The 25,444-nt window shown below is 46.6% G+C and overlaps 1 protein-coding gene across 2 annotated transcripts in view; it reads right to left on the reverse strand.

Annotated features, from left to right (window-relative positions):
* Positions 1–319: 319 nt before the first annotated feature.
* XKR6 (XK related 6) overlaps positions 320–25,444 on the reverse strand; it is a 229,799-nt gene continuing 204,674 nt past the window's right edge. For both annotated transcript variants that reach the window (XM_054383679.1, XM_054383678.1), the window contains one exon: positions 320–1,284. In XM_054383679.1, the coding sequence (XP_054239654.1) occupies positions 320–1,284 (965 nt within the window). The remainder of the gene's footprint in view (positions 1,285–25,444) is intronic.

Below are 25,444 nucleotides of genomic sequence, written 5' to 3' on the forward strand. Positions count from 1 at the left end.
TTTTCAATCAGCACCAATCCCATAAATAATGTTCTACACTTGGTGTACGGTATAAAACTGATGTGGAGATGCCTCCTTCTCCACCTGTGAATCCTAGGTGTGGAAGTTGAAATACTGTTTCTTGTGTGTAAAAAACAAAAGAAAAAGTTTTTCTTTTTGTTTTTACTTACAAAACATAGAGAATATCTTTTTTTCTTTTTTTTTTATACATACAGCAACCAGAAAGAAAGCTTATCTGAAGGTTTGTGTTTTGTTTCATGATCTGTGTTTACCGTAAACAAAAATAAGGTCCCCTCTTTTACTTTTGCTTTAAGGAGCTTTAAAGTGAAGATTCATATTGTAGCAACTCATATAAGAGAGGTCCATCTCTATACCTAATACCTACAGCTGTGGGGGTGACATATTGGAGGATGTTGATAGTTCTTCTTAACCTCCTGTCTACAAAATGAGCATCCCATGCAGGGTATCTTTTTCTTGGGATGTCAATTTTAATGAGAGGCCCCTCGGGGGGGTAGGGTCGCCCAGATGGAGTAGATGGTACCATTGCTCTCACCTGGAAAACGGGCAAGCAAGTGTCAGCTGTGAGTTCCTCCTGTTGCTCCGTGACCGCTCTGGTAGGCGTAGCCTGGGCCCCCCGGTACCCAGGGGTTTGGGGTGCCATGGGCTCAACATCAGGGGGCAGAGGAATGCCCCAGAGCAGCTCGGCGCAACAGGAGCTGACTAAGATCTTAGCTCTTGGCCCCATGGGATGCAGCACACCATAATATAACAGCATCAAAGCAATCCCAGCAGCAAAGCTAAGAAAGACACAACACAGTGCTGGCACGGCATATGAGTCAGTAGTGTCAGGATCTCTGTAAAAATACCAAAGGAGTGTCAAGGCAGCGTTCTCTGTCAGCACTACCGTGTAATACGCGAACATTCGGTATCGAGTCCGCCCTTCCTTGACATTAAACCAGCAGAAAATGTATACAATCCCTACCACCATGTTGAAGAGGATCTCCTCCCACTTAGACATGCAGAAATCTGTCCCACCATGGATGATCCAGAAAGCCATGGCACACCAATGGACCACTACAAAGATCCCAAAGTAGAGCTGGAAGATGGAAGCAAAGAGAGCAAAAGAAATAACTCGGGATGAGATGGTGAAGAGGCGCCAGAAGAGATGGATGAGGGCCCCTCTGTAGCTCATACTCTTCTTGTCGTCCCTAGAGTCCCGAAGAAGCTTGTGATAGGAGGCTAGCACCCAAGCCAGGGACATCAGGGAGGCCACAGAGGACACACCTGCCGGAAGACACACAGATCCACTGGGTTAGACAGGAGATTTGGTTGAAAACATCATCTGCTCACTAAATTATTGCATCTGGGGCAAGCTCAGGAGCCCAAAGGTTCAACTCACGTCAGGCTGTCTGGAGGAGAGAAATACAGAGATATCAGTGTGGGAATTGGAAATGATGCCATATTCAGGAGCTCTCTGAAACAACACATGCTGCTCCCCACGAGCCGTTGGCTCTGCAACCCCACCCCAGCTCTTCTCTTCTTACAGGCAACAGCCTCTGTCCCTATCCCACTTAGATCAACTTCTGAGAATTCGAAATCTAGGTCCCATCTAAACGCTGTAGCCCAAATATGCCTTCTGTAGGAAGGGGTCTATCCTGGAGTCCACCATCACAAGAGCAGGACATCTGCATTCCTTGTAACTGCATGGATCTTTTTTATTCTCCAATAATTTCTCACAAGCAACGTTCACATTGCCTTGCACTTGACTCTGCCTTAATCAGGAATCCCTGTTTGCATTTGCCTTTGGGAAAAACAGGCAGTTGGTCAGGATTTTTTTCACCCTGTGGTCCCAAGTAGATGAATACATAAACAAAGGGAACATCAAGGCTCAGCAATACTATCCAAATGGTGCCAAAACACAGAATCTAATGTCTCCAACAACATCCTAGCTCTGTTTCCAGGATGGAATGAAGACTTGTACTGGAGGTATCTTATCTCCAGCCTTGTCTCTTAGATGGACCACAGATCCAAGCCTCAGTCATATATCTAGCCCTGTCTCTGGTGGAATGACCTGAAGAGAGCTTGGATCTGGTCCATCCTCTTGCCTTGTCTGGGACTGCTGAGGGAGCCATCACCAGCGTGCAGCACTGCCCAGTGCCCTCAGACCCTGCAGCACTGCTCCCATCAGTGAGGGTATTGTTTGCTCTGGGGCCAGCTCTCAGTTCCCAGCTCATGGCTCTGTACCCTGGGCAGGCGTACCTTGATATTCCAAAGGGGCCTTATTCCCCATCACAACCAACACTTAGACTATTTATTTGCTCTAGAGGATAAAACAGTGCCCCATTACATATCAGAAACTTTCAGAAACATGATACCATTGATTATCATGAGGGTAAATTAAACAACTTATTCAATAAAGTATCACAATCAAAATTAATTGATTCCTGGGAAAAGATAAGGCCACTGGCATCTTATTCCTTTGCTCCCACTTCTGCTCAATGGACAACGGCTCTGCAGGTGAGGGAACAGATGATGGACTAAGATCCATGTTTGAAGTGCTCATTAATTTGGTATCTATACATTGATGGGGCTTTGGCCAAGGATTTGTCTAGGAATATGGCCTAGAAAATCTAAATGGAAAATGCTAATGGTTTCAAGCAAAGCAAACAGTAACAGACAGCCTCCACCTCTGATGTGTAATGTACTGGGAGACAGGTCCAGCTCTTTCTTGCTTTAACCACTTTAAAAAAACCCAAGGAGCAACTTGTTACATCTGCTCAGGGTTAAAAACTGAAAGCACCTGAAATCTAAATTTCTTCTCCTGTTTTCTTTGCACTTTTCCCTCTGCCCACAAGCACATGACTCCCACAGGGATGGGAAGGAGACCCACTAACTCTTCAGACCTCACTCTAGAGACTTTACCTTCTTTTTAAGGAGCCCATTCCACTGCGCATTTGGGTTAGATTTCCCCCCTTACAGCCTAGTTGTGTTTGGAGAAGAGACATAGATCACTGGAACAGCCTGCCCAGAGAGTTTGTGGCATTGCCTTCTCTGGAAACTTTCAAAACCTACCTAGATGCCATCCTGTGCAACCTGCTCTGGGTGAACCTCCTTTAGTAGGGAGCTCTAACTAGGTGATCTCCATAGGTCCCTTCCAACCCCTACCATCCTGTGAGAGGTGATGGAGAAGGTGGCCAGGAAAGGTGGCATACCTTTGTCTCTAAATAACAGAATCATAGAATACATGGTTGGAAGGGACCTCAAGGATCATCAGGTCCAATCTCTCTTGGCAAAAGCATTGAAAATGCTTCTTCTCATTGAAATTCTCCCAGCCTGCAGGTCCACCAAAACTATGCTTTTCCATCACCTCTCAGGTTTCTCTCTGAACTTCCTGCCTTAGGGCTCACACATCCATCAGTGTTTCAGACTGAAGTTTGAAAAAACAGCAAACCATGAGCCAGTAAGATCAGTGGCCTTATGAAAGAGGGAAACTTTAGACCACTGTCTTTAAGAAAACCACAATGCTCACAGAATCACAGAATGGTAAAGGCTGAATGGACCTCAGGAGATCATGTAGTCCAACCCCACTGCTAAAGCAGGTTGCCCAGAATCACATCCAGGTGGGTTTGGAATCTCTCCAGAGTAGGAGACTTCACAACCTCTCTGGGCAGCCTGCTCCAGTGCTCTGTCACCCTCACAGGAAAGAAGTTTTTCTTTATGTTTAGGTGGAAGTTCCCCAAGTTCTAAGTCCTCAGTAAGAAACACTGCGTATGGGGCTCGACGACTCTAATAGATGGAAAGTTCTGAAAGGGAACGCAGACAGCCCCAAACGGATGAAGTTTAGGTTATTTTTTTTTTAACCTATCAGCTGTATTACATTTTTGGCAGACTTAACATTTGGAAGGCTGAGCAATGCTACAGTAATTCTTTGGGTAAGGGACACTATAAGTACTGCTTGTTGCAGTATCCTCTAGCTCCTTAGATTAAAAACTTTCTATCATTAGCCAAAAAGAAAAACAAAACCCCAAAACAAAAAAAGAGTCAGATATTGCTTTATTTTAACATTCTTATCCTAGAAACCTGTACAGCACTAGATGTACCTCTCTACTGAAATCCAAGCAATACCAATCCACTAGAGACAGATGTGTCACACTGGCTTAAAAATGTTTCCATTGGGTTCATTTATTCCAGAATAGAGAGAGGAATAAAACAGCAGAAACAAACCCCCAGTGTATACATAAAGGCTTTTCCCACTGAAATATTTCCAGTGGAGAAGCCTATACTAATCACAGTCTTTGCTGTAAACTGCACAGAGCTTGCTGAGAGTCTGTGCGTTTAGTGATTCACAGTGTACAGTACCCTGCCTGCTGATAGTCATCTGAATACCTCCTCGAGTCAACAGAGAGAGGCAGACACCCCCAGAAAGTGATTCACCCTGTCCTAAGATCCATGTGTGGGACAAGGAGGGGTTGACTCATGCTCCCAAAGTGTCTGATTCCATCCCTTGGCAGGAGAGGGAGGGTGCTTGCGAACACCAACAGTCAGGTGGGATGAGTCCTACCCTTACAAAACTGTTTGTTGCCTCCTCATTTGCACTAAGATCTGAGGGGGGAATGAAACATCTCTAGACATTTTGGCATATGCTTGCTGTTGTTCAAAAATTCATGACTGTGGAAAATGTGAATTTTAGCCTACTAGTGATGAGAGGGATTCAGACCTGAGTGTCAGCGGGTGGAATAAGTAGGTGGACATCAACAGGAACCGTGGAGCATGGAATATGGACTTTTCTTACTGTGTTAGCACAGGATTTGCTCCTTGGCTACTTCATACTGACTTAAATGACAAAGCACACCTTGGCTTTTATCATCTTGACCATGAGTTTCACATTTCTATCTTCCCCTATTGCTTCTAGCCTATGACATCTTCATACAATGTACAGTTCTCACAGACTGTGGAATAAACAGTTCCTTTCTTTTCCATTTCTCTAGGGCTTATCTCTGGGCAACTATAGAGGTCTCTCCAATTATAACCAGACTCAAAGTCCTGGTAAGTTGCATCACATGAGCAGTATTTTCTGTTTTGATTTTGACTTTTGCACGTGGTGACTGATGCACCTCCATCCAGCATGAGTAGGTTTTAACTCCTTTCCAAGTTTTGTTTATTCAAAGTTCAAACTGGAGTCACTGCAACAAATCCACTCCCACTCCTCCCTCTGTACTTAGTTTGGGGAGTAGAAAATATCCTCCGTGCACCGCCAGGTCTCTGTAGGCATTCTCAAGCCAGGAGGACATCAGCTACCATGGGGCTGGATCCATGGGACCTGGATCCATGGGATCTGGATCACACCAGCCTGTAATACATCAGACTGCTCTAGACTGGGGTTACATTCAAACCCTCTGCACTGGACCGTACAACAGCCCCTTAACTTCTCCTCTCACCTCCTAGAAGCAATAAATGATTCACAGGCTGTAGTCAGCACCATTGAGGAGTCAGGCCCATGTGTCTTGGGTGACACATCACAAGAATTAGTCTCCCAGATCCCCTTAGTGATGTGGCATGAAGTCATTGAAATGTACATTCAGGGCAGTGAGGCAGAGTGCTGTAATGGCCACAGTTGATGCATGAAGGGCTAAGATTTGAAGGTTTTACCCAAGGTCACACACAAAATCCATGCTAAAGCAAGGAAGAGATCTTCACATCACAGTGCACCTTGCCAAGGCACTTCAGACAGAATTCAGCTCCTACTGTATAGAGACTCACCTCAGGATATCCATGAGGAAGTGATGCCTCTTACTCTACTCAATGGAGAGTTAAGGCTTAGTGCCTTAGTGCCATCTCAGATGAGAATCCAGCAAGATTTGAGATGCTCCAGACCTCCATATGGAGCTGGCAGATCTGATAAACTCACACATAGAAGACAAGAACAGTTTTGAGCTGGGAGCTGGACTGAGGCAGTGTATTCAAGGAATCTCAAATGACACTAGACAAAAGCCAAACAAATTGTTTCCTTAGTCACTACAACCAGCAGAGGCAGAGCTGTACAAAGGTCGTTGTGTGGATCCTGTGGCGGTGTTGCTTGTATCTCCACTGAACACAAGGGGATCTTGGACACACAATCACACACTCTGCTAGAGTAGGTTGCACAAGATCACATCTAGGTGAGCTTTGAATTGCTCCAGAGAAGGAGACTCCACAGATTCCCTGTGCCAGTGCTCTGGAACCCTTGCAGGAAAGTTTTGCCTTATATTTAGGTGGAAGTTCCTTATGTTTAGGTGGAATCTCTCATCATGTGGAGATGTCTCCACCAGAGACACCTTTGTGTACATGTCTGAATCTGGAGCTGAACTTGCCCATGATCTTGAACTGTATTGATGCTGACTTCTTGCCTTAGTAATTCTGCCTTTCTCAGAGTGACCTAATGAACAGTCCTCAAGGGTAACACATGGAACAGAGACTAAGCAGTGGAAAATGGTGAAGAGAAATAAGAAAGCAGTGGGAAATAAGGCAGCTATATAAAGCTAAACTTTCTGAGAAGAGTGTTGGACCAAAGAACAGAGTCTCTAAGAAGGGAAACAAGAGCATGGGATTGTGAAAACATGAGTGGGCTACAATACAATGCGGGTAGTGATACATATCAGAGGAGAAGAGCATGAACCACTCTGAGTTCAAGAGAAGCTCTTGGAGCATTGATGAAGCGTACAGGGGCAGGATGAATTTCAGCCAGTTTTGATTTTCCTCCTGTAGTTCCTACTGACAGCCCAGGAAAAAACAAAAGGCCACCTCAGAAATGTAATGAGAGTCTTTGTAAACTCCACATCCGCAAGAGAGACTCAAAACAATGACTCCCCTTAAATTGACTTTGTTGTTTTTAAAGCCTATATATGTGCAGGAATAAACCCAGCACATTGGCCTATCTGATTCCTGCTATGTAGTTACACGTGGTTATACAACTAGTCTAATAAAAGCAGTAGAGAAATCACACACACACACACATACACACATACACCCACACAAATGAATATTTGAAATGAACAGAATCACAGAATGAACCAGGTTGGAAGAGACCTCCAAGATCATCAAGTCCAACTGATCACCCAACTCTATCTAATCAACTACACCATGGCAGTAAGTGTTTCATTCAGGCTTTTCTTAAACACCTCCAGGGATGTTGACCCCACCCCCTCCCTGGGCAGCCCATTCCAATGGGCAATCTCTCTTTCTGGGAAGAACTTCTTTCTAAGATCAAGCCTAAACTTGCTCCTGCACAGTCTGAGACTGTGTCCTCTTGTTCTGCTGCTGGTTGCCTGGGAGAAGAGACCAACCTCAACCTGGCTACAACCTCCCTTCAGGCAGTTACAGACAGCAATGAGGTCTCCCCTGAGCCTCCTCTTCTCCAGGCTAAACACCCCCAGCTCCCTTAGCCTCTCCTCACAGGGCTTGTGCTCCAGAACCCATAGCAGCTTTGTTGCCCTTCTCTGGACACATATCATGAACAATATATGCCTTTTTCCCTTAACTTGCAGCATTTTTCAGCTGAAGAGAAAGGTTTTTTCACTGCAAGTATGTACAGTTTGCATCACAAATCCAGCTGGAGGTTATTTGCCATAAGTAATTCGACTGCACTTACTGCAGCGTATTCCCCAAACATTGACTGTGGTTCCTGTCCCTTTAAAGCTGAAAACGGTGCCTGAAGAGTGCTCTATTTCTTTTCTGACATTAATTCTCCTGAAGACTCTACTAAAACAAACCAGGGAGATCCCAGCATTTCTCCTGGGTGAGCTGGGCAGCAAGTACTCAGCGTCACACGGAACCTTCTGTCAGCCTCCATGCAAACCCAGCGCCTGCTTCATGCCAAGTGCCACCTCGGTTCCTCCCCATCACTTGCTGGCTGCTCAGGCCTCTGTGCTGGGAACCCTGTTCTTGTGTTTTCCCCTTTAGGTGGCACATTCCTCCGTGAAGCTCAGTATGAATCAAGGAACAGGCTTTCATTTGGATGCACACAGAGCGAAAATGGATTTCTATACAAATGTGGCCGAGCCAGATGCTGCTTTTGTAACAATATTGCCTGAGAATTGCCCCCCCACCCCCTTTAATTTTTCATCTGTTTTCGTTTATTTGGACCAGAGTAAAAGGAGCCAGAATCAGAACCTAGGTCTGATTTAATTTGTTTCTGCTGGAGTTTGATGTATGATCACTGAATCACAGAATCACAGAAACATTCAGGTCGGAAGAGATCCTCAGGATCACCAAGTCCAACCAATAGCCTTACTCTACAAGGTTCACCCCTAAACCATATCCCCAAGCACCACATCCAAACAACCTTTAAACACATCCAGGCTTGGTGACTCCACCACCTCCCTGGGCAGCACATTCCAAGGCCTGACCACTCTTGCTGTGAAAATTTTTTTCCTAATGTCCAGTCTAAACCTACCCAGTCACAGCTTGAGGCCATTCCCTCTTGTTCTATCACTAATTACCTGTGAGAAGAGACCAGCAGCAGCCTCTCTACAACATCCTTTCAGGTAGTTGCAGAGAGGAATGAGGTCTCCCCTCAGCCTCCTCTTTTCCAAACTAAATAGCCCCAGTCCCTCAGGACCATTTATTCTCCAGGCCCTTCCCTGGTTTCATGGCCCTCCTCTGCACTCTTCCCTTTTTTCTTTCTTTTTGACCTTCCTTTTTCAATTTCTTTTCAGAGGTGGGAATGACTTTTACATTCTTCCCTCATTCTGCCTCTTTATTTTTCACTTTGCACATGCATCATTGCCAGTATATAAACAATAAAGGGCTGTGGAGATTGTTGTGCCGGGTGCTGCACTTTGGCCACAACAACCCCATGCAGAGCTACAGGCTGGGGTCAGAGTGGCTGGAGAGCAGCCAGGCAGAAAGGGACCTGGGGGTACTGGTTGACAGCAGCTGAACATGAGCTAGCAGTGTGCCCAGGTTGCCAAGAGAGCCAATGGCATCCTGGCCTGCATCAGGAATAGTGTGGCCAGCAGGAGCAGGGAGGTCATTGTACCCCTGTACACAGCACTGGTTAGGCCACACCTTGAGTACTGTGTCCAGTTCTGGGCCCCTCAGTTTAGGAAAGATGTTGAATTGCTGGAGCATGTCCAGAGAAGGGCAACGAGGCTGGGGAGAGGCCTTGAGCACAAGCCCTATGAGGAGAGGCTGAGGGAGCTTGGGTTGTTTAGCCTGGAGAAGAGGAGGCTCAGGGGTGACCTCATTGCTGTCTACAACTACCTGAAGGGAGGTTGTAGCCAGGAGGGGTTTGGTCTCTTCTCCCAGGCAACCAGCACCAGAACAAGAGGACACAGTCTCAAGCTGTGCCAGGGGAGGTTTAGGCTGGAGGTGAGGAGAAAGTTCTTCACAGAGAGAGTGGTTGGCCATTGGAATGTGCTGCCCAGGGAGGTGGTGGAGTCACCATCCCTGGAGGTGTTCAAGAGGGGATTGGACGTGGCACTTGGTGCCATGGTTTAGATAGGCATGAGGTGTAGGGTGACAGGTTGGACTCGATGATCTTTGAGGTCTCTTCCAGCCTTCTTGATTCTATGATTCTATGATTTTCCTCAGAGGATTTCAAGACACTTCCTTAACCAGTTTCTCCAGTGTGCCACCATTCCATTAAGGCAAATGAGCACTATCCCACCTATTGTAAATCTGACCTAGGAATGACCTCCTCACATCTATGTGACACCTCTGTACTCTACTCAGGGCTTGAGAGACCAGGGATGAAAACCCAGAGCTTGACACTAGGAAGAGATGTTACACCAGTGTCCTGTCCTTTGCTCTTTTCTTATGAAAGGTGTTGGTTTCCTTGGGCAAGGAGTTTCAAATTCTCAACATCTGCTTCCTTGCTAAGGCAGATCTTCTGAGACCTTCCTCCAAGGATCTTGCACAGCCCAGGACCTGTCTCCCACAGGACACAGTCTCACCAGTCTGTAAGAAATAGAAAACTGCTGTTGACTATCTGGGAAAGGCAGTTACTCAATTTAGGGACCAGTCTTCAAGTAGGTCTGGGCAATAAGGAGATCTTCTACCCAGTGAATCCCAGTGGAACTTGCTGACATAAGGCTTGCTGTGAATTTCTATGCAGGACAGTCCATGCCCAAGGCAGCACAAGAACAAACAGCTTGCTCACACAGAGTTGCCCTCCCACACCTTGCCAGATACAGGCTGACTCATGTCCTGAAATGTGAAGGCTTCCTAAGACCTTTGTTTTTGCTCAATTAAGATGTCCTCACTGAGCCCAGAAACATTCTATCTCTTCTGAGTTCCTCTCCAGCCTTCACCTCATCACTGCCTTGAGCTGAGGTCCACAGGTTCACCTCAGACTGTGTTTCAAAAGGCCTTGCTTCTCTCCCTTTTCACCCTGTTTCCTTTCAGTTCTCACAAATGCCTCTCTGCTGCTAGAAGAGGTGATCGGCCATATTCATGTGACCAGTGCTCTCATTATCTCAGCTACTTCTGCTCCTATTCATCTCCTCTGTAAACTTTGGAGCTGCCAAACTGGTTCAGTCTTTGGGACCATCCAATCTTGTATCTTCTTCTGGATGCAAGGCAGACACTGATCATTTTGTGGGAGAAGCACCCTAGGCCATGCAGAAGTGGAATAATCTGCTCTCTGGTTTGGGCTGTCCTTCAATACTCTCAGCTAAGTGTCAAATCTCCTGTTGAAAGTGTTGGCTACCACTCACCACAAGGACCAGAAAGCTTCCCTTCCCTGTTTTAAAATGCTCTCAATAAATATCTTCCTTGTGTCATAGAATCATAGAATCAGTCAGGGTTGGAAGTGACCACAAGGATCACCTGGTTCCAACCCCCTGCCATGGGCAGGGACACCTCACACTACATCAGGCTGGCCAGAGCCTCATCCAGCCTGGCCTTAAATACCTCCAGGGATGGGGCCCCAACCACCTCCCTGGACAACCCATTCCAGGCTCTCAACACTCTCATGGTGAAGAACTTCTTCCTCACGTCCAGCCTGAATCTCCCCACTTCCAGCTTTGTTCCATTCCCCTCAGTCCTATCACTACCTGATATCCTAAAAAATCCCTCCTCATGAACCTCAATGTTTATGCCTCCCAAGGAGAGCTGTCTGAGACATGGGATGAGTTGCCCTCTGGAAATGTCTCTCTATTTCTCCATTGACTCCACATAGAATGTGGATGACCAAATTGAAATGACCAAAGAAGAAGTGGATAAGATAAGAAGTATCTCAGGCAGCAGCATTTTGGCATCCGCCAAATCCCCACAGGAATTCAGAGGAGAGCCCTTAGATCCAGCCAGGTGAGGAGAACAGAAAACAAAGTTGAGGAAACCTGTTTCTGGCTTCCAGATGAGCAGAATAGCTTACACTGGTTTCTTCAGAGCAGAAGCTGACAGACCCAATGTAATATGAACAGATCATGTTCATGTTGTGACACAACACAATGATCTTATACCATTGTAGGACAAGCAGGCAAAACAACCCCCCCAACACCCTCCTGATTGGAGAAGGGTGCCACAGTCAGAGGACATATTCAAGTTTCATTTCCCAGAGTTAACACCATTCCCAAGAAACTGGTAGTAGAAATACAATATCCCACTGCTACATCAATGAGAAGAAGCCTGATCTCAAGAGAAATGTGTGCAAACATCCTCACAGGCTGCTGACATCCACTCCACAGCTGAAACATCTCTAGCAGCACTTAGCTGATCTTCAGACAAGGCCCTCCCCACCTAGCTAACCAGAATCTTTGACCTTGTGTATTGTCTTGCCACCACATACTGGCTCATAAAAAAGCAGCAGAGAGGAGAAGGGCAACCTGGATTACTGTGGTGGCATCTAGACTACTTAATGAGAAACAGGGCTGTTCAATCACCTCAAACCCAGCTGCCATGTTCATACTATTAAACTCTCCCAGGCTCCAAAACACAGTAGTTGTATCCCATCTGCCATTTGGGAATGGTCCTGACCTGTGTGAACTCATTTTCCCATTCCTGGAAAAGCTTTGGAGAAGGGCTAGCTGGACAAAACTGTTCCAGGGACCACATTAGGTGAACCACTTGAGTGCCAGTGCTTGGGCTCCAGCACTGTTTGCATTACAGGTATAGATGTAATCTGTGCACAGTCCTCTACCTATCACAAATATGGTCAGATAATCCTCTTCATCACTTCAATAATAATGTTCAGCTTCTGGAGATGGAGCCTCTCATCTCATCAGATTTTCCAGGCTGTTTTTTTGGTGGGTTTTTTTTTTTTTTTTTTTTTTTTTTTTTTTTTTTTTTTTGGCAGAGTAAATCAGCCCAGATGGTTTCTGTGCCAAGACATGGCAACTACAGCTTAGGTAAGGTGTAATACAGATGTGTTTGGTGCCAGCAAAATGTTCTTTTGGCAGTATAGGTTCACCTTTCTAAGAATCTGGTCTCAGCTATCCTCCCAAAGTTATCTCTGAGGAAAATGCCACAATGACTCTATTGCTATGGTTAGACAGGGAAACCATTCCCTATGGAGAAAGGGTCTGAAAAGGTCTTCTGAAGGTCCATCCAACCTCCAGAGTCTCTGATTGGAGCCTAATGGAGTTAAAGGAAATGAACTTCACAATCACACTTTTCAGGGGGAGCAATGCATGGCAGGCATCTAAGGCTACTCAGGAATACAGGGTGAGTTTGGGGAAGAGTTTTTGTCCTAAAGAAGCTGGAGACAATCATGGAATAGAGAAGAAAGAGGACACACAGGAAGACTAATCTTTCTTTTGTGGTCCCTTTTGGTGTGGCATTATTATAGCATTATTTATGACATGGAGTTATTGTAAAACTTCCCTTAAATACTAAGAAAATATAATGAATCCACTGCCCCACTCTGACCAAAAGCAAACAGTTCCACTTCAGTGGATGCAGTTTGGGGATGTTAACATACAAAAGTTCTGTCCTTGGTGATTTTTGATGAATAAACCAAAAATGTCATTAATGGTGATGTTTGATGTTGCTCTGGGGCTACATTTGATGGTGTTTCCACATAACTCACACTCCCAGGAGTGAGGACTCAGACTATCATACACAAGCACCAATATCTCTTCAGGATATCCCCACTGTGCTCTGGTGTATAATTCCTCATTACATCTTCCAAAAGGCTGGATCTCATGTGGGCATGGCTGCATGCAAGTTCACAGAGAAGCTCAACACCAACAACTCTGTGCATCTGTCTTCTAATGCCTGGCCTGAGCTTGCTCTAAATTTACCCAGGTACCAATCACCTGGGCTAATTCTGCCATAGAAATGTGCTGCAGCCAGGGTTTTCTGGACACAGTTTGGATTGTTTGGAAATAGAGCATGAGAACTCTTTACACATGTCTGTTCTGGTCAAAAGCTGTATTAATTGCCACTGTGGTCACAGAGAGATGCCCTCTGCAGAGTCATCACTGTCATTATAAAGACTTCAGTTAAATTCCTGTTAATCTGAAAGTCTACACTAGAAAAGAACCCCATCTGAATCCCCAAAAGCGAGCAGTGACAGACAAGAGGAGCTGAAGCTCCTTGAGAGACTCCAAAAGATTTAATTTTAAATGCTCAGTCAGGATGTCCTGAAAACACTTCCTGCAAGGACAGGATTTAAAATCTATGTATGCAGAGCAACATTTTTCTTTGTAAGCAATACTACAGGGCAGGAACACAGCCAGCAGAGAAGTGTAAAAGTCATCTCTATAGACTTTTCTTGGTCTACTTTCTTGGTTTCTCTTACACTCACTCGCTTCTGACCTCAGTTCAGAAATCAGAGTAGCCTGAGCAAAACTTTGTATCTACATGGCCATCAGCATGACCTAGAGGCATCCAAATCTTACCAGGCACCTGAGATGGGAGAAAAGTCAACTTAAACTGGTTTTGGTGTGAGCTAGGCAACACTGATGCCATGGATCTACCATGAGTCTCTAGAGACTAAAGGCACCCAAGTATGACTTGTGCTTCTCTTGTAGCTTCTTAGTTGGATGTGCAGGTTGCATGGTCATTGGTGGCTGACATTTTTTTCTCTGATATTTAAAATAGTCTTTCCCAGAGCAACAGGAGAAAAAAAACCAACAAAACCCCCCCTGAACATATGACTTTAACTGGGAAAAATAAGGTAACAAAATCTCAGAGAATTCAGCAGATGGTTCTGTATGAAGGACCCTTCAGACACAGTTCTTAGAGGGCAATTTTCTGCTCAGGTTCTTGAGTATCTTGGATGTCTTCGCAGACTCCAGCAGAGTCATTGCCAGCTTACACTCTGCAAAGATCAGATTGAGTGTGCTATATTGAGAATTTTTTTTTTCAGACCTAATGATATTTGAACTCTACCACTAGGAACCTTTAGAAGAAAACCATCTGAATGATACTTCTAAAATGCACTGAAATGGGAAAACCCCCTTTTGCTAAGGAAAAAAAAGAACACATGGCTTGATAAAAAGTAAATATTTCTTCATCCATTTTTATGTTTTGAGTAGGGGTAGTTGGCACAAAACAACACAAGTCTTAGCCACAAACACATACAATATACTTGCATTTTGGCACTGCATGCTTGATGTTTGTCACAGCATCTTTGTCCTGGCATTCTTTTTTAGTGCAGATGAGAGCCACAGCCCCTGAGAAGAATTTAAATCTGCATAGCACCAGTTGAACAGATAGTGTAATCTTGCAGGTGGGATTAAAACACTCTGAAAAATAGGGGAGCACATCAGCACTGGCAAGGAAAGTCCTAGGAGTTCTGCTGTCCACTGCTGAAAGTGTCCATGGGAATCTTTTTTTTTTCCCTAGTACTGGTCTGGGGCAGCTTTTGAATCTGGGCACCTGTGCTCAGAGATCAGTAAGTGAGCAAAGCCTAATTCTTTTGATTCCTACATCCATGTCACTGTGATGCCTCCAAAAGAGGGTGGTCAAATCCAGACTTCTTACTGGGAATTGTCTTTTTCCTGTGCTAACACCTGAGCCAAACCTGGGAATAGCTTGGGTTGGTGCTGGCTGCTGTGGACTCCCAATGTGCCAAGGACTGTGTTGATAATAGAACCATGTGGATGACCAAGATCTGCTCATGTTCTGATGTGTTTCAGTTTATTAGCACAGATTAAACCCCAAAGACTTCTCATCAGACTGAGGAGCATCTTCTGCCAAGGCTTAGTGAAAGAACTTTCTACTATAAACACACCTTCCACATCCAGTTCCTTGGAGATGAGGTGACATCAAACAGTTTGTGACAGCACAAAACATGGATCCTGCAAACCACCTCTGGTTAATGGTTTGGCCTGGACACAGAAAGTTTGTAGGCCATTAGAGAAACAACTTCATCCCAGCTCTGGAAATGCTTTTGACCTGATGGGGAAGAGGAAGGAAGCGTGACTTGATTCACACTCACTGGCCAAGCTAAGAGGTCTTCATTCAGTGTGTTTAGAAGAGATGTGTCAGCAGCTCACAGTTTGCTAACCATACGGTTTGGAGATCCTTGCTATTATGTAGCGGGGCAATGGTGGAATTGTCTCAGCATAACTGCAGGTGAGGGGACTGGTTTCCTGAAAAGAAAGCATCTCAATATTTCTGGAGAGTACACAGGGCTGGCATTATTAGAGTGAGTCTGGCAGAGCATTTCTGTGAGGGGGAGTGACAAAAATGGATGTGATGCAGCTGGTGCTGTCTCACAGTGGGGTAGCTGAAGGCACCAAGGACATTGATTTCCAAGGATAGCAGCAGAAACCTGTTTCTTCCTCTGCTTTCCATGCTTTGTATGCTCTGCAGAAGTCCCAGTGATGTGTAGCAGGCTAGAACTCAATGACACACCAGCATCCACTGGTTAAGTCATGCTCAGGGTGGCTTGTCTCTCCTGGGTCTTTTTGGCTTCTCAGAAGTTCATGTGTATGCAAGATGGAGTGGAGATTGCCTCTTCAACAAATTAACAACCACCACCTTCCCCAAAGACAGGCTGGGATCAAACCACACATCCGTTTCCCGACTGCAAGCATCTCTTTGCACCTTAGAGTATATCAGATATGGGCTCCAGTGATAGGCAAAAGACCATGCCTGGTGGCCATGGTTGCCCATCAGTGATTTGTCTGTGTGAAGACATGAACGTACTGAGGACACTGAGATCATGAGGTTGGTCAAATGCCACTTAGGACAAAAGTCATTTCAGGAGATTTCTACTGACTCAGTAAATCTGCTGCATTCCCAAGCTCTCAGGACTGTCACCCCAAGCTACTCATACAAAACAATTAATAGTTTCTGAAACAAGAAAAGTTCTTTCCTTCAATACTCAGCAATTTTGAGCCAGTTACATCAACCTGTACTGGTCTATCTACATTAGGGGTAGAAGCACAGAGAAGTCCCTGCCCAGCATCCACTCAGCATCTTCCCCATTTTTTTTGCTGCATTTCAGTGTCTTTGTGCTCTCTGTTTTCCCAGAGTTAGCACATTCTCTAGTTGTGATGTGAACCCCAGAGGTGCACTCTAGAGCAGCCTGAAGACGAAAAGCTGATTTCCATGCATTTTACTAGCCAATAGCACAGCAGTGTGCAGACAACCTTTTCCCAGACACCTTTTCTTATGCTCTAATCAAAAATCTGCCTTGAGGGGTGTGTCTCCAAGAAAGTCTGCAGCATAAAGTTACTTGTGGGGAAAAAAAAAACAAAACAAAACAAAAAAACCCCTTAAGTTCCTTCTTGGAATCTTCTTGGCATGAACTTGCTCCTCAGGGACAGAGTTGCACAGAGATTTCCCCACCCTGCCCATGCCCTCAGACTACTCAAACTGCTTTATCTGTGCCTCGGATCCCCAGCCAGCCTGCAGCTGCTAGGAACAGCATGGGCTAATGCTTGTGTAGTGCTCTGATGATGTAAGACCCTTCCAACGATTACTACAGTCTTGCAAAGCCTAAAATTGGCAGCACTGGCTACCTGCCAAGGCTGTCCCGTGAATGGTGACTCATCTTTATTGGCTGTGGCATGTCAGCTGCGTGCTGGAGGCACGTGGCACGGAACAGAAGGGTGGCTTTTTTTTACCAGCACTCCAAAATAACTCCAGTGAGAGCTACGTCAAGGTGGTGAACAGAGAAGCTGCAGGTGGGGATGGGCTAAAGGATGACATCTCTCTTTGGGTTTGCTCCAAAGCCCATTGGGAAAAAATAGCTGTGCCTGGCTTCAAAGGCTGCTGGCCAGTCCTTCCCCACTGTGCTGGGACAATAGGGCTGATGACGGGACACACTTTTCCCATGACACTCCATGCCAGCACGCCTCAGGCCTGGCCTCTTCTCAGCATGCCAGAGCAAGACGTCCTCAGTGCCCACTGCCAACTGTGGAGATGGCTTTTTGATGCTGCTGGGAACTGGCCCGGGACCAGCGACTCATTTCAAGCAGGGCACCAAATTGCTATCTGTCATCCGGCTTTGGTGAGAAGGAGGGGAAGGCAGGAACAGGGCCATATGCCTCAGTCTGGCAAAGATTTGGAGTCATATGAGTGGCCTCCCAGGCGAGCTGCTTATGCCTTTGGAGCCATGTGGGCATTTTGTCAGGTGCCTCCTCGGTCCGTTGATGAACATTTAAAGGGAAACCGTGGCTGAACAGGACAAACTTTCAACACTGACTACCATGGTTTCTCCCTGCCAAGCCCCTTCAGCAAGCACACAACTGGCAGGGTCCCTTGCCCACATGGCAATGAGCAGCTGCTTTTCTGCTCATGCCTCTTCTGTCACAGGGAACCATGTCTGAGTGATGCATGTCACTCATTTCTTTTACTCCCAGCATGAGAGACAGAAGGAAATAATCTGCCTTCAACCCCATGGGCATCTTTTTTTTTTTTTTTTCCCCATAGAATCACAGCACCAATAAAACCAGGGGGTGGCCTCATTGTATACAGCTATTTTTTAATATAAATAAACACCAAGTCCTACCAAGACAACTCAGAATTTCAGTTGCTGAGGCACACTGCACAGGAGGGGGAAAAGAAACAGAGAAATCACAGAATCACAGAATTATTGAGGCTGGAAAAGTCCTCTGAGATCATCAAGTCCAGCCTATGACCTAACACCACCACGTCAGCTAAACCATGCCACCAAGTGCCACAGCCAAGCTTTCCTTAAAGACCTCCAGTGATGGTGACTCCACCACCTCCCTGGGCAGTCCATCCCAGTGCCTAATCAGCCTTGCTATGAGGAAGTGCTTCCTAATATCCAACCTAAACCTGCCCTGGAACAGCTTCACACCATGCCCTCTTGTCCTGTCACTAGTTGCCTGGGAGAAGAGCCTGACCCCCACCTGACTACACCTTCCTTTTAGGTAGTTGTAGAATGATAAGGTCCCCTCTAGGTCTCCTCTTCTCCAGGCTGAGCACTCCCAGCTCCCTCAGCCTTTCCTCATACAACTTTCCCTCCAGCCCCCTCATTGGTCTCATTGCTCTCCTCTGGACCTGCTCCAGCACCTCAATATCCTTCCTGAAGTGAGGGGCCCGGAACTGCACACAGCACTTGAGGTGAGGCCTCACCAGTGCTGAGGATGGGGTTGGAATTCCATCTCCAGTCCTGCTGGCTCACTATTCCTGATCCAGGCCAAGATGCCATTGTCCTGCTGTGCCAGCTGGGCACGCTGCTGGCTCACGTTCAGCTGCTGTCACCCAGCACATCCAGGTCCCTCTCAGCCAGGCTGCTCTCCAGCCACTCATCCCCCAGCCTGCAGCACTGCCTGGGGGTGTTTTGGCCAAAGCGCAGGACCCTGCACTCAGCCTTGTTGAATCTCATCCCACTGGCCTCAGCCCATGGACCCATCCTGTCCAGGTCCCTCTGCAGCATGATCTGTCTCACAGCCCAAGCCAAAGGCCAGAGGATGACTGTGGTGGACCTTACCTCTGCCTCACCTCCTCTTGCTGAGGTCTCCAGAAGGCAGAGCCTTTTTAAGGGATACACTGCAGTTGTTTTGCCTGATCTCAGAGAAGTGAGGAGGATTTCTGCTTCTGGAGGGAAAGGACTTTGCTTGGGCCTGCATCAATGTCTCTCCTATCCTATGGAGCAGAGTCCATAGATGAGGTGTTGGTTTTTTTGTACTGAATCTGATGCTGGTGCAGAAAAAAGGGGGAACCACGACTGTTTCTAATGAATAACTCTGATTATGAGGCCACACAAATGGGGACAGTTCTGTGGAGTGAGGTCACAGAGACTTGAATTTCGGGTTCCTGTTGGAGCACTGCTGGAATGTGTGTATTCAGTTGCAGCCAAATGGAAAGACACTTGTGGGAAACAGGCAACACCCCACAACAAGCACTTTCCCCTACACACTGTGACATCTCCCACCCATAGCCCTCTCTGGCTGCACCTCTACCAAGAACCAGGTATTTGCAAGGAATGTCCTCCAGCCCTGTAGCCAGAAGGCACATCCTGGCCCCATTCATACCCCATCTCTTGCCATACAAATGTGGCCCGGTCCAGCTGCCTGCTGAGAACAGCCTTTGTTCTGTACTCACTCCTAATCAGCCCTCGGGGATTTTTTTGTCTCAGATTTATCTGGTTCAAGCCAACACCACGTCAGGCCCATGTTACCAGGGCAGCAGGGGTGAGGATGGATGCCCATTGCTGGTGTCATGTCTGCTGGGCTCTCCAGTGAAGGTAACTGCTTGGCTTAGGCCAGCATGAAGAACCTTGCACTAACTTCTAGTGTTCCTTCAAGGGTAGCAGTGCTATTTGTAGGGTGAACTTTCAAATCTCCACTTTCAGTGCAGCCATGGGAATTTTAGTTTCTTCAATTACTTTCAGGCCACTGTTGATCACATTTGAAAATCGTATACTTGGGCAACCAAAGGCTGAAACTTTCCTTTCTAACTTGGTTGGCCAAGCTAAGAAGATTACTTTGACCTTTGAGGCCTGAGTGGGAAGAAGACTGAGTAAGAAGTAATCCACTCATTTGTGGTCCTTCAGATATGGCTTTGTTTTTAGATCCCAAATCATTCCGGCACAAGATGTGGTGCATTGGGAGATTTCCTACCCCAGGAAAACATTTCAGGTAGTGTGTAGTTCTCAGTCTATCCATTATTCACAGCATACTCTTGGTTAACTATCAGCCTGTCATCAGGGGAAAATTAACTTGAGAAATTTATCTCCACGTTAGACTTAATCATTATCACCCCCACAGGAAACCTCTCACTCAGGTGCAGAAATGTTAAACTTGAGGTTGACTCATCCCAAACCCACTCATCTTGACTGGGCATGCCTTCTCTGGGCAGCGAGGACAAGAGCTAGCCCATCTCTGCTTCTCATCTTCCAATACCCTGCAAAGACCAGTCAAGTTTTCTAACCTAAGTGACACAGAAAAACAGAGTGCTCTGGGGAAAAAGGGCAAAAGGGCAAGCCCTGACCACAAATGTCTTAATGGTGCATTAAGAAGAATGTGACCAGCAGGTTGAGGGAGTTCCTTCTCTCCCTCTATTCTGCCCTAGTTAATGGCACACTGGGAGTACTGGATCCAGCCCTGGGCTCCCCAGCTCAAGAGAGAGTCCACTGGAGGCCTCTGAAGATGATGAAGGGACTGGAGCATCTCTCTGATGATGCTGAGAGACCCGAGGCTGTTTAGCATGGAGAAGACTGAGAGGGGACCTTACCAATGTTTATCAATATCTAAAGAGCAGGTTTCAAGGGGATGAAGTCACTTTTCAGTGGTGCCCAGAGACAGGATAAGTGGTAGCAGGCACAAACTGAAACACAGGAAGTTCCATCTGAACAGGAGGAAAAAGTTCTTTCCTGTGAGGATGCTGGAGCACTGGAACAGGCTGCTAAGCAAAGTTGTGGAGTCTCCTTCTCTGAAGTAATTCCAAACCCACCTGGCCACAATCCTGGACAACCTGCTCTGAGGGAGCCTGCTTTAGCAGAGAGGTTGAACTAGGCAATCCCCAAAGGTCCCTTCCAACCTCTACTGTTCTGTGATTCTGTCCCCCAGACATGGTACAGAAAAAAGTGAGGACATGATAAAACAGATAGGACATTGATAGAGGGAAGAAGATTTGGCTACACCATTTGTGAGTGCTACCAAGAAAACTGCAGCCAACACACACCTGTAGCTGGGATGTCTCAAATCCCTTTTAGTGCCTAAAAAAGGAATTACTCTGTTAAGAAAAGAGAAGCCCCCCAGAAAAACTGAAGTTAACAGTGCTTTTTCCTTAAATATACGAGCAGCTTCAGACTACTTATTGCAGGCTGGAGGGAGTGCAGACACCTCACAAAATCCCTGAGATTTCAACAGGACTTTGCATAATGAAGGGCTTACACTGCAAATCTCTTTCAGATCCCCAGCAGGGTTATAGAGGAGACAGGCACAGCCTGGGTGGACAGACAGCACTTTTTCTTTTTTTCTGGGTGGGGGGGGAGGGAGGGAGTGGAAACTGCAGCCTCATGCAGGCAAATTCCCAGCAAAAGTGATGTGTAAAGGACTCGTGACATGAGTGGGAAGGGTGTTAGAGGTTCTGCAAAATCTCATTAAGTCTTAAAGTAGCCACGTGAAAAAAAATTAAGTGAAAGGAAACCTCTTTAAGAGGAGATTTATGCCAAAAAACTCGAATCCCTCTCACCTCACCAACTGCTCAGAAGTTGGGTGTCTCCTTTAAGCTGGTAATATCTGCTCCTTTCCATTCAGTGCAGAGGAATAGGCACCTCTGCAGGGTGAAGAGTGTTAATGATGGTTTATTCTGCACAAAGTGAGCTAGATAATCGTCTAGGAGTGATTATGAAATGAAGATCTGGGCTGCTGGGCTTTTGTTGTTGTTGCTGTTGTTAATATCATGCAGCCAGCAGGAGTGGGGAAGTGGTTGTCCCCCTGTACTCAGCACTGGTGAGGCTGCACCTCAAATGTTGGGTTCAGTTCTGGGCTCTTCACTCCAAGAAGGACGTTGAAGTGCTAGAGTGTGCCTAAAGAAAGGCAACAAAGTTGGTGAAGGGTCTAGAGCACAAGTCTTGTGAGGAGCAGCTGAGGGAACTGGGGTTGTTTAGCCTGGAGAAAAAGGAGGCTGAGGGGAGACCTCACTCTGTACCACTTCCAGAAAGGAGGCTGTGGTGTGGTGGGGGTCAGTCTCTTTCTCCAAGTAATAAGCAAAACAACAAGAGGAAACAGCCTTAAGTTGCATCACAAGAGGTTTAGGTTGGACATGAGGAAAAGATTCTTCTCCAAAAGGGCTGGCAAGCCCTGGAAAAGGCTGCCCAGGGCAGTGATGGAGTCACCATCTTTGGAGGACTTCAGAAGATGTGTAGATGTGGTCCTGAGGGACATGGTTTAGGGGTGGAACTGGCAATGCTGAGTTAATGGTTAGGTTTGATCTTAAAGCTCTCTTCCAAGCCAAAGGATTCTATGATTCTCATTTCCTCCTGCAAATACACCGTGCTATTTGAAACAGGGGAGGTCCTGTAACCAGTGCTTCCCTAGAACCTGAGACAGATTAATACTCTTTCATCCCATCCTCTCCTAAATCTCCAGGACAATTAAGGTGAGTGAAGGACAGGGCTGCATCCTTTTCAGTGTCCCATCACCTCCTTTTGCCTAACCTTAAGGGTAGATCTAAATGAATCATGTAGCTTTTGTCTAGATTCCCTTGAGAAATGTGCTGGTGGAATGTGAGCATCTCATCTCACCTCCTTCAGCCACTTTGGGCACAGACTTGTTCCTGTTTTGGAGGCATGCTTCCTCCCTCCTTTTCCACTGACTTTGTTTTGGAGCCATACAGCTGTGGATGGAGCAGATGAATTGCTCACAAAGGGCTCCTTCCATATAAATATTCAGAAGCTGACATCAACCCATTTGTCCCAGCAGCTACAGCACAAAGTACTCCAGCTCCAGGAGTGTGCACCATCCAGGTCAGATCTGCTCACTTGACAGAGTACACCAAGTTCTTACCTCCTTTGTCTCTGTGCTATTTTCTACTCTTCCCAAGTCAGGGGGCAATAGCACCTAAGCTGGGATCTGGTCTGCCTTGTGCTTGAGACATTATGAAGGAATGTATCCTGAACTTGATGAAATCCCAAGGTTGTTGTCCCAAGCTTTACTTAGGTTGATATTTGAGCTGCTGCTGGTAGTGTCAGACCGTGCAGGAGATGTCTTGGGTGAGCATGGGCCCATTAGTGAAACTGATGTTGTCTGTGAGCACTGAAGGAGCAATGAACACAGATTCTAGCCAACCCATTCTAAAAAGTACCTCTCAGGGTAGAATCACAGAATGGGTTGGGTTGGAAAGGACCTTAAATATCAGCTAGTCCCAACTCTCCCTGGCATAGTCAGGGACGCTGTCCTAGTTTTAGTTAAGCCCTAACCCCTGAGAGACACCTTCACCTAGAGCAAGCTGTTCAAAGCCCCATTCAACCTGGTCTTGCACACATCCAGGGATGAGGCATCTCTGGGAAAGCTGTTTCAGTGTTTCACCACCCCTACAGTTAAGAACTTCTTCCTTACATCTAATCTAAATCTCTCCTCTTTCAGCTTAAAGTCCTTGCTCCCTGTTCCATCGCTAAGTGCTCTTGTAAAAAGTCCCTCCCCATCTTTCCAGTATGTCCACATTAGGTACTGAAAGGGTACAATAATGTCTCCCTGGAGTCTTCTCCTCTCCAGCCTGAACCACCCCAACTCTCTCAGCCTTTCTTTATAGCAGAGATTTTTCAGCCCTCTGATGATATTTCTGGCCCTCCTCTGGCCTTGCTTTACCAGGTCTATGTCCATCTTATGCTGGAAGTCCCAGAGGTGTATACAGCACTGTAGGTGGGGGCTTCAGTAGAGTAGAGGGGCAGAACCCCCTACCTTGACCTGCTGGCCATGGTGTTTTGGATGCACTGCCAGGTCACATCTTCTAAGTCATGATGAGGCTTTTCTTTCTTCCACCCACCCAATAGATATGGAAACCAGGAATTGAAGCAGTAGCCTGATTGCATCTCCTTCCATCAGTCCTTGCAGTGTTCCTCTACTCACTCACAACAGGCAAGATAACACTTTCTGTCACTGCGTTCCTAAACACCTCTGGAAGAGATGCTCTGGGTTGAAGTAGAGACCTCCAGTGTCTTTACTCTTCTTACCTGAATGGCTACATTAACACAGGAACTAGGAGAAAAAAGCAAAACTTCCTGAGAGTGATCCCAGTAACTCCCTTTCTATGACTCCTTAAATAGGAAGAGACTTTAGCTGACTAATTTGGAGAACACTGAAGCTTGGGCTGGATTCCTGCACTGGGCTTGGCATTGCAATCTTATGAGCAGGGAGGACTGGGCTCTGTAGAAAGGGGGGTTTTATGCTACACAAAATGGTAAATTGACCTTGTTCTAGCACTAAATGAGTTCATAAGGGACTGTGTGAGCCATATGGAGAGAGCTGGAGTCTGGACACATCAGCACAGGCTGTACCTGGGTTTATAAGCCCTGCTGTGGGCTGTCTTGCCAGTGTGCATCCCTCGGTGCTGCAGCTGCTAATGTTCCTGTTTAGAGGCAGAACTGGCCTCTTCGTGTGGCAAGCCACATTCACCCAGACACCATGAGCTAGGAGTGACTTGATTTGGGTTTTAAATGGACTGCTTTCCTTACAGTATCCATCTTCCTCTGATTTCTGCCTGCTTTAAGGGAAATCTCTGACACTCCCTTTCATAACAGCTCCTCTCAGCATTTAATTTCCTTTTACATAATTACGTAGTGGCCAGGAGGAGGAAGGGGTGGGGAGGGAAGACAGAAGCACTGAACGGGGCATGGAGGAGCTCTAGGAAACCTTGCATCTGAGACAGGAGCACTGAGCAAGCTCTGCTGCTTGTATCCACCAGCCGCCGCTCAGCACGCAGCCCCGAGGTGCTCGACCGCATCTCTGGCACGGGCAAGGGGGGAGGCAGGGGGAAGGTGCACTGGGGACCCGTAGAGTTCGGCTGCTGGAGTGTGGCAGGCAAAGAGCCCTCCAGGGCTCGGGGAGGCAGGCGGGGACGTGCGCTGCCTTGGAAGAGAGCACAGCCTGCTCGGTGTGCTGGAGGAACGGAGGAACTGCATAGCTGGAGAAGGGAGGGGGTTGGAAAATGATGCAGCTTGTTCAGTGGATTAGGCAGCCATGCCTGGAAGTGGCAAACTGAAAGAGGCACAGCTTTGAAAGCCTAGAGGGATTATTCGGCCGTGTGGTCTGACTTGCAGCACAACAAGAGGCCAGCAAACTTCACCCAGAGCTTTCTGCAGCCGGTCCAGCAATCTGCATAACGCCCCGGGCAAGGCTCTCAGGTTACAGTTTAGACATTTGCAGCAGGGTTAATAATGTTGAAGTGGCAGGGGAAAGAGTTCTGGCAAATGAGAGTTGTTCTAGCAGGAATTGTAGAAAGGCATGTTCATCATGTCAGCAATTTGGAGACCTGGAGAGCTTGTGATGAGAGGTTTCAGAAAAACACTGCATAAACAGGAGAAAGGCGGCCCCTGTAACCAACTGTGATGGACATGCTTGAAATATGGAGGAAGAGGAGAGCAGTCTGACTT

The sequence above is a fragment of the Indicator indicator genome, chromosome 9 (assembly GCF_027791375.1).
Source record: "Indicator indicator isolate 239-I01 chromosome 9, UM_Iind_1.1, whole genome shotgun sequence".
In the NCBI taxonomy this organism is placed as follows: domain Eukaryota; kingdom Metazoa; phylum Chordata; class Aves; order Piciformes; family Indicatoridae; genus Indicator; species Indicator indicator.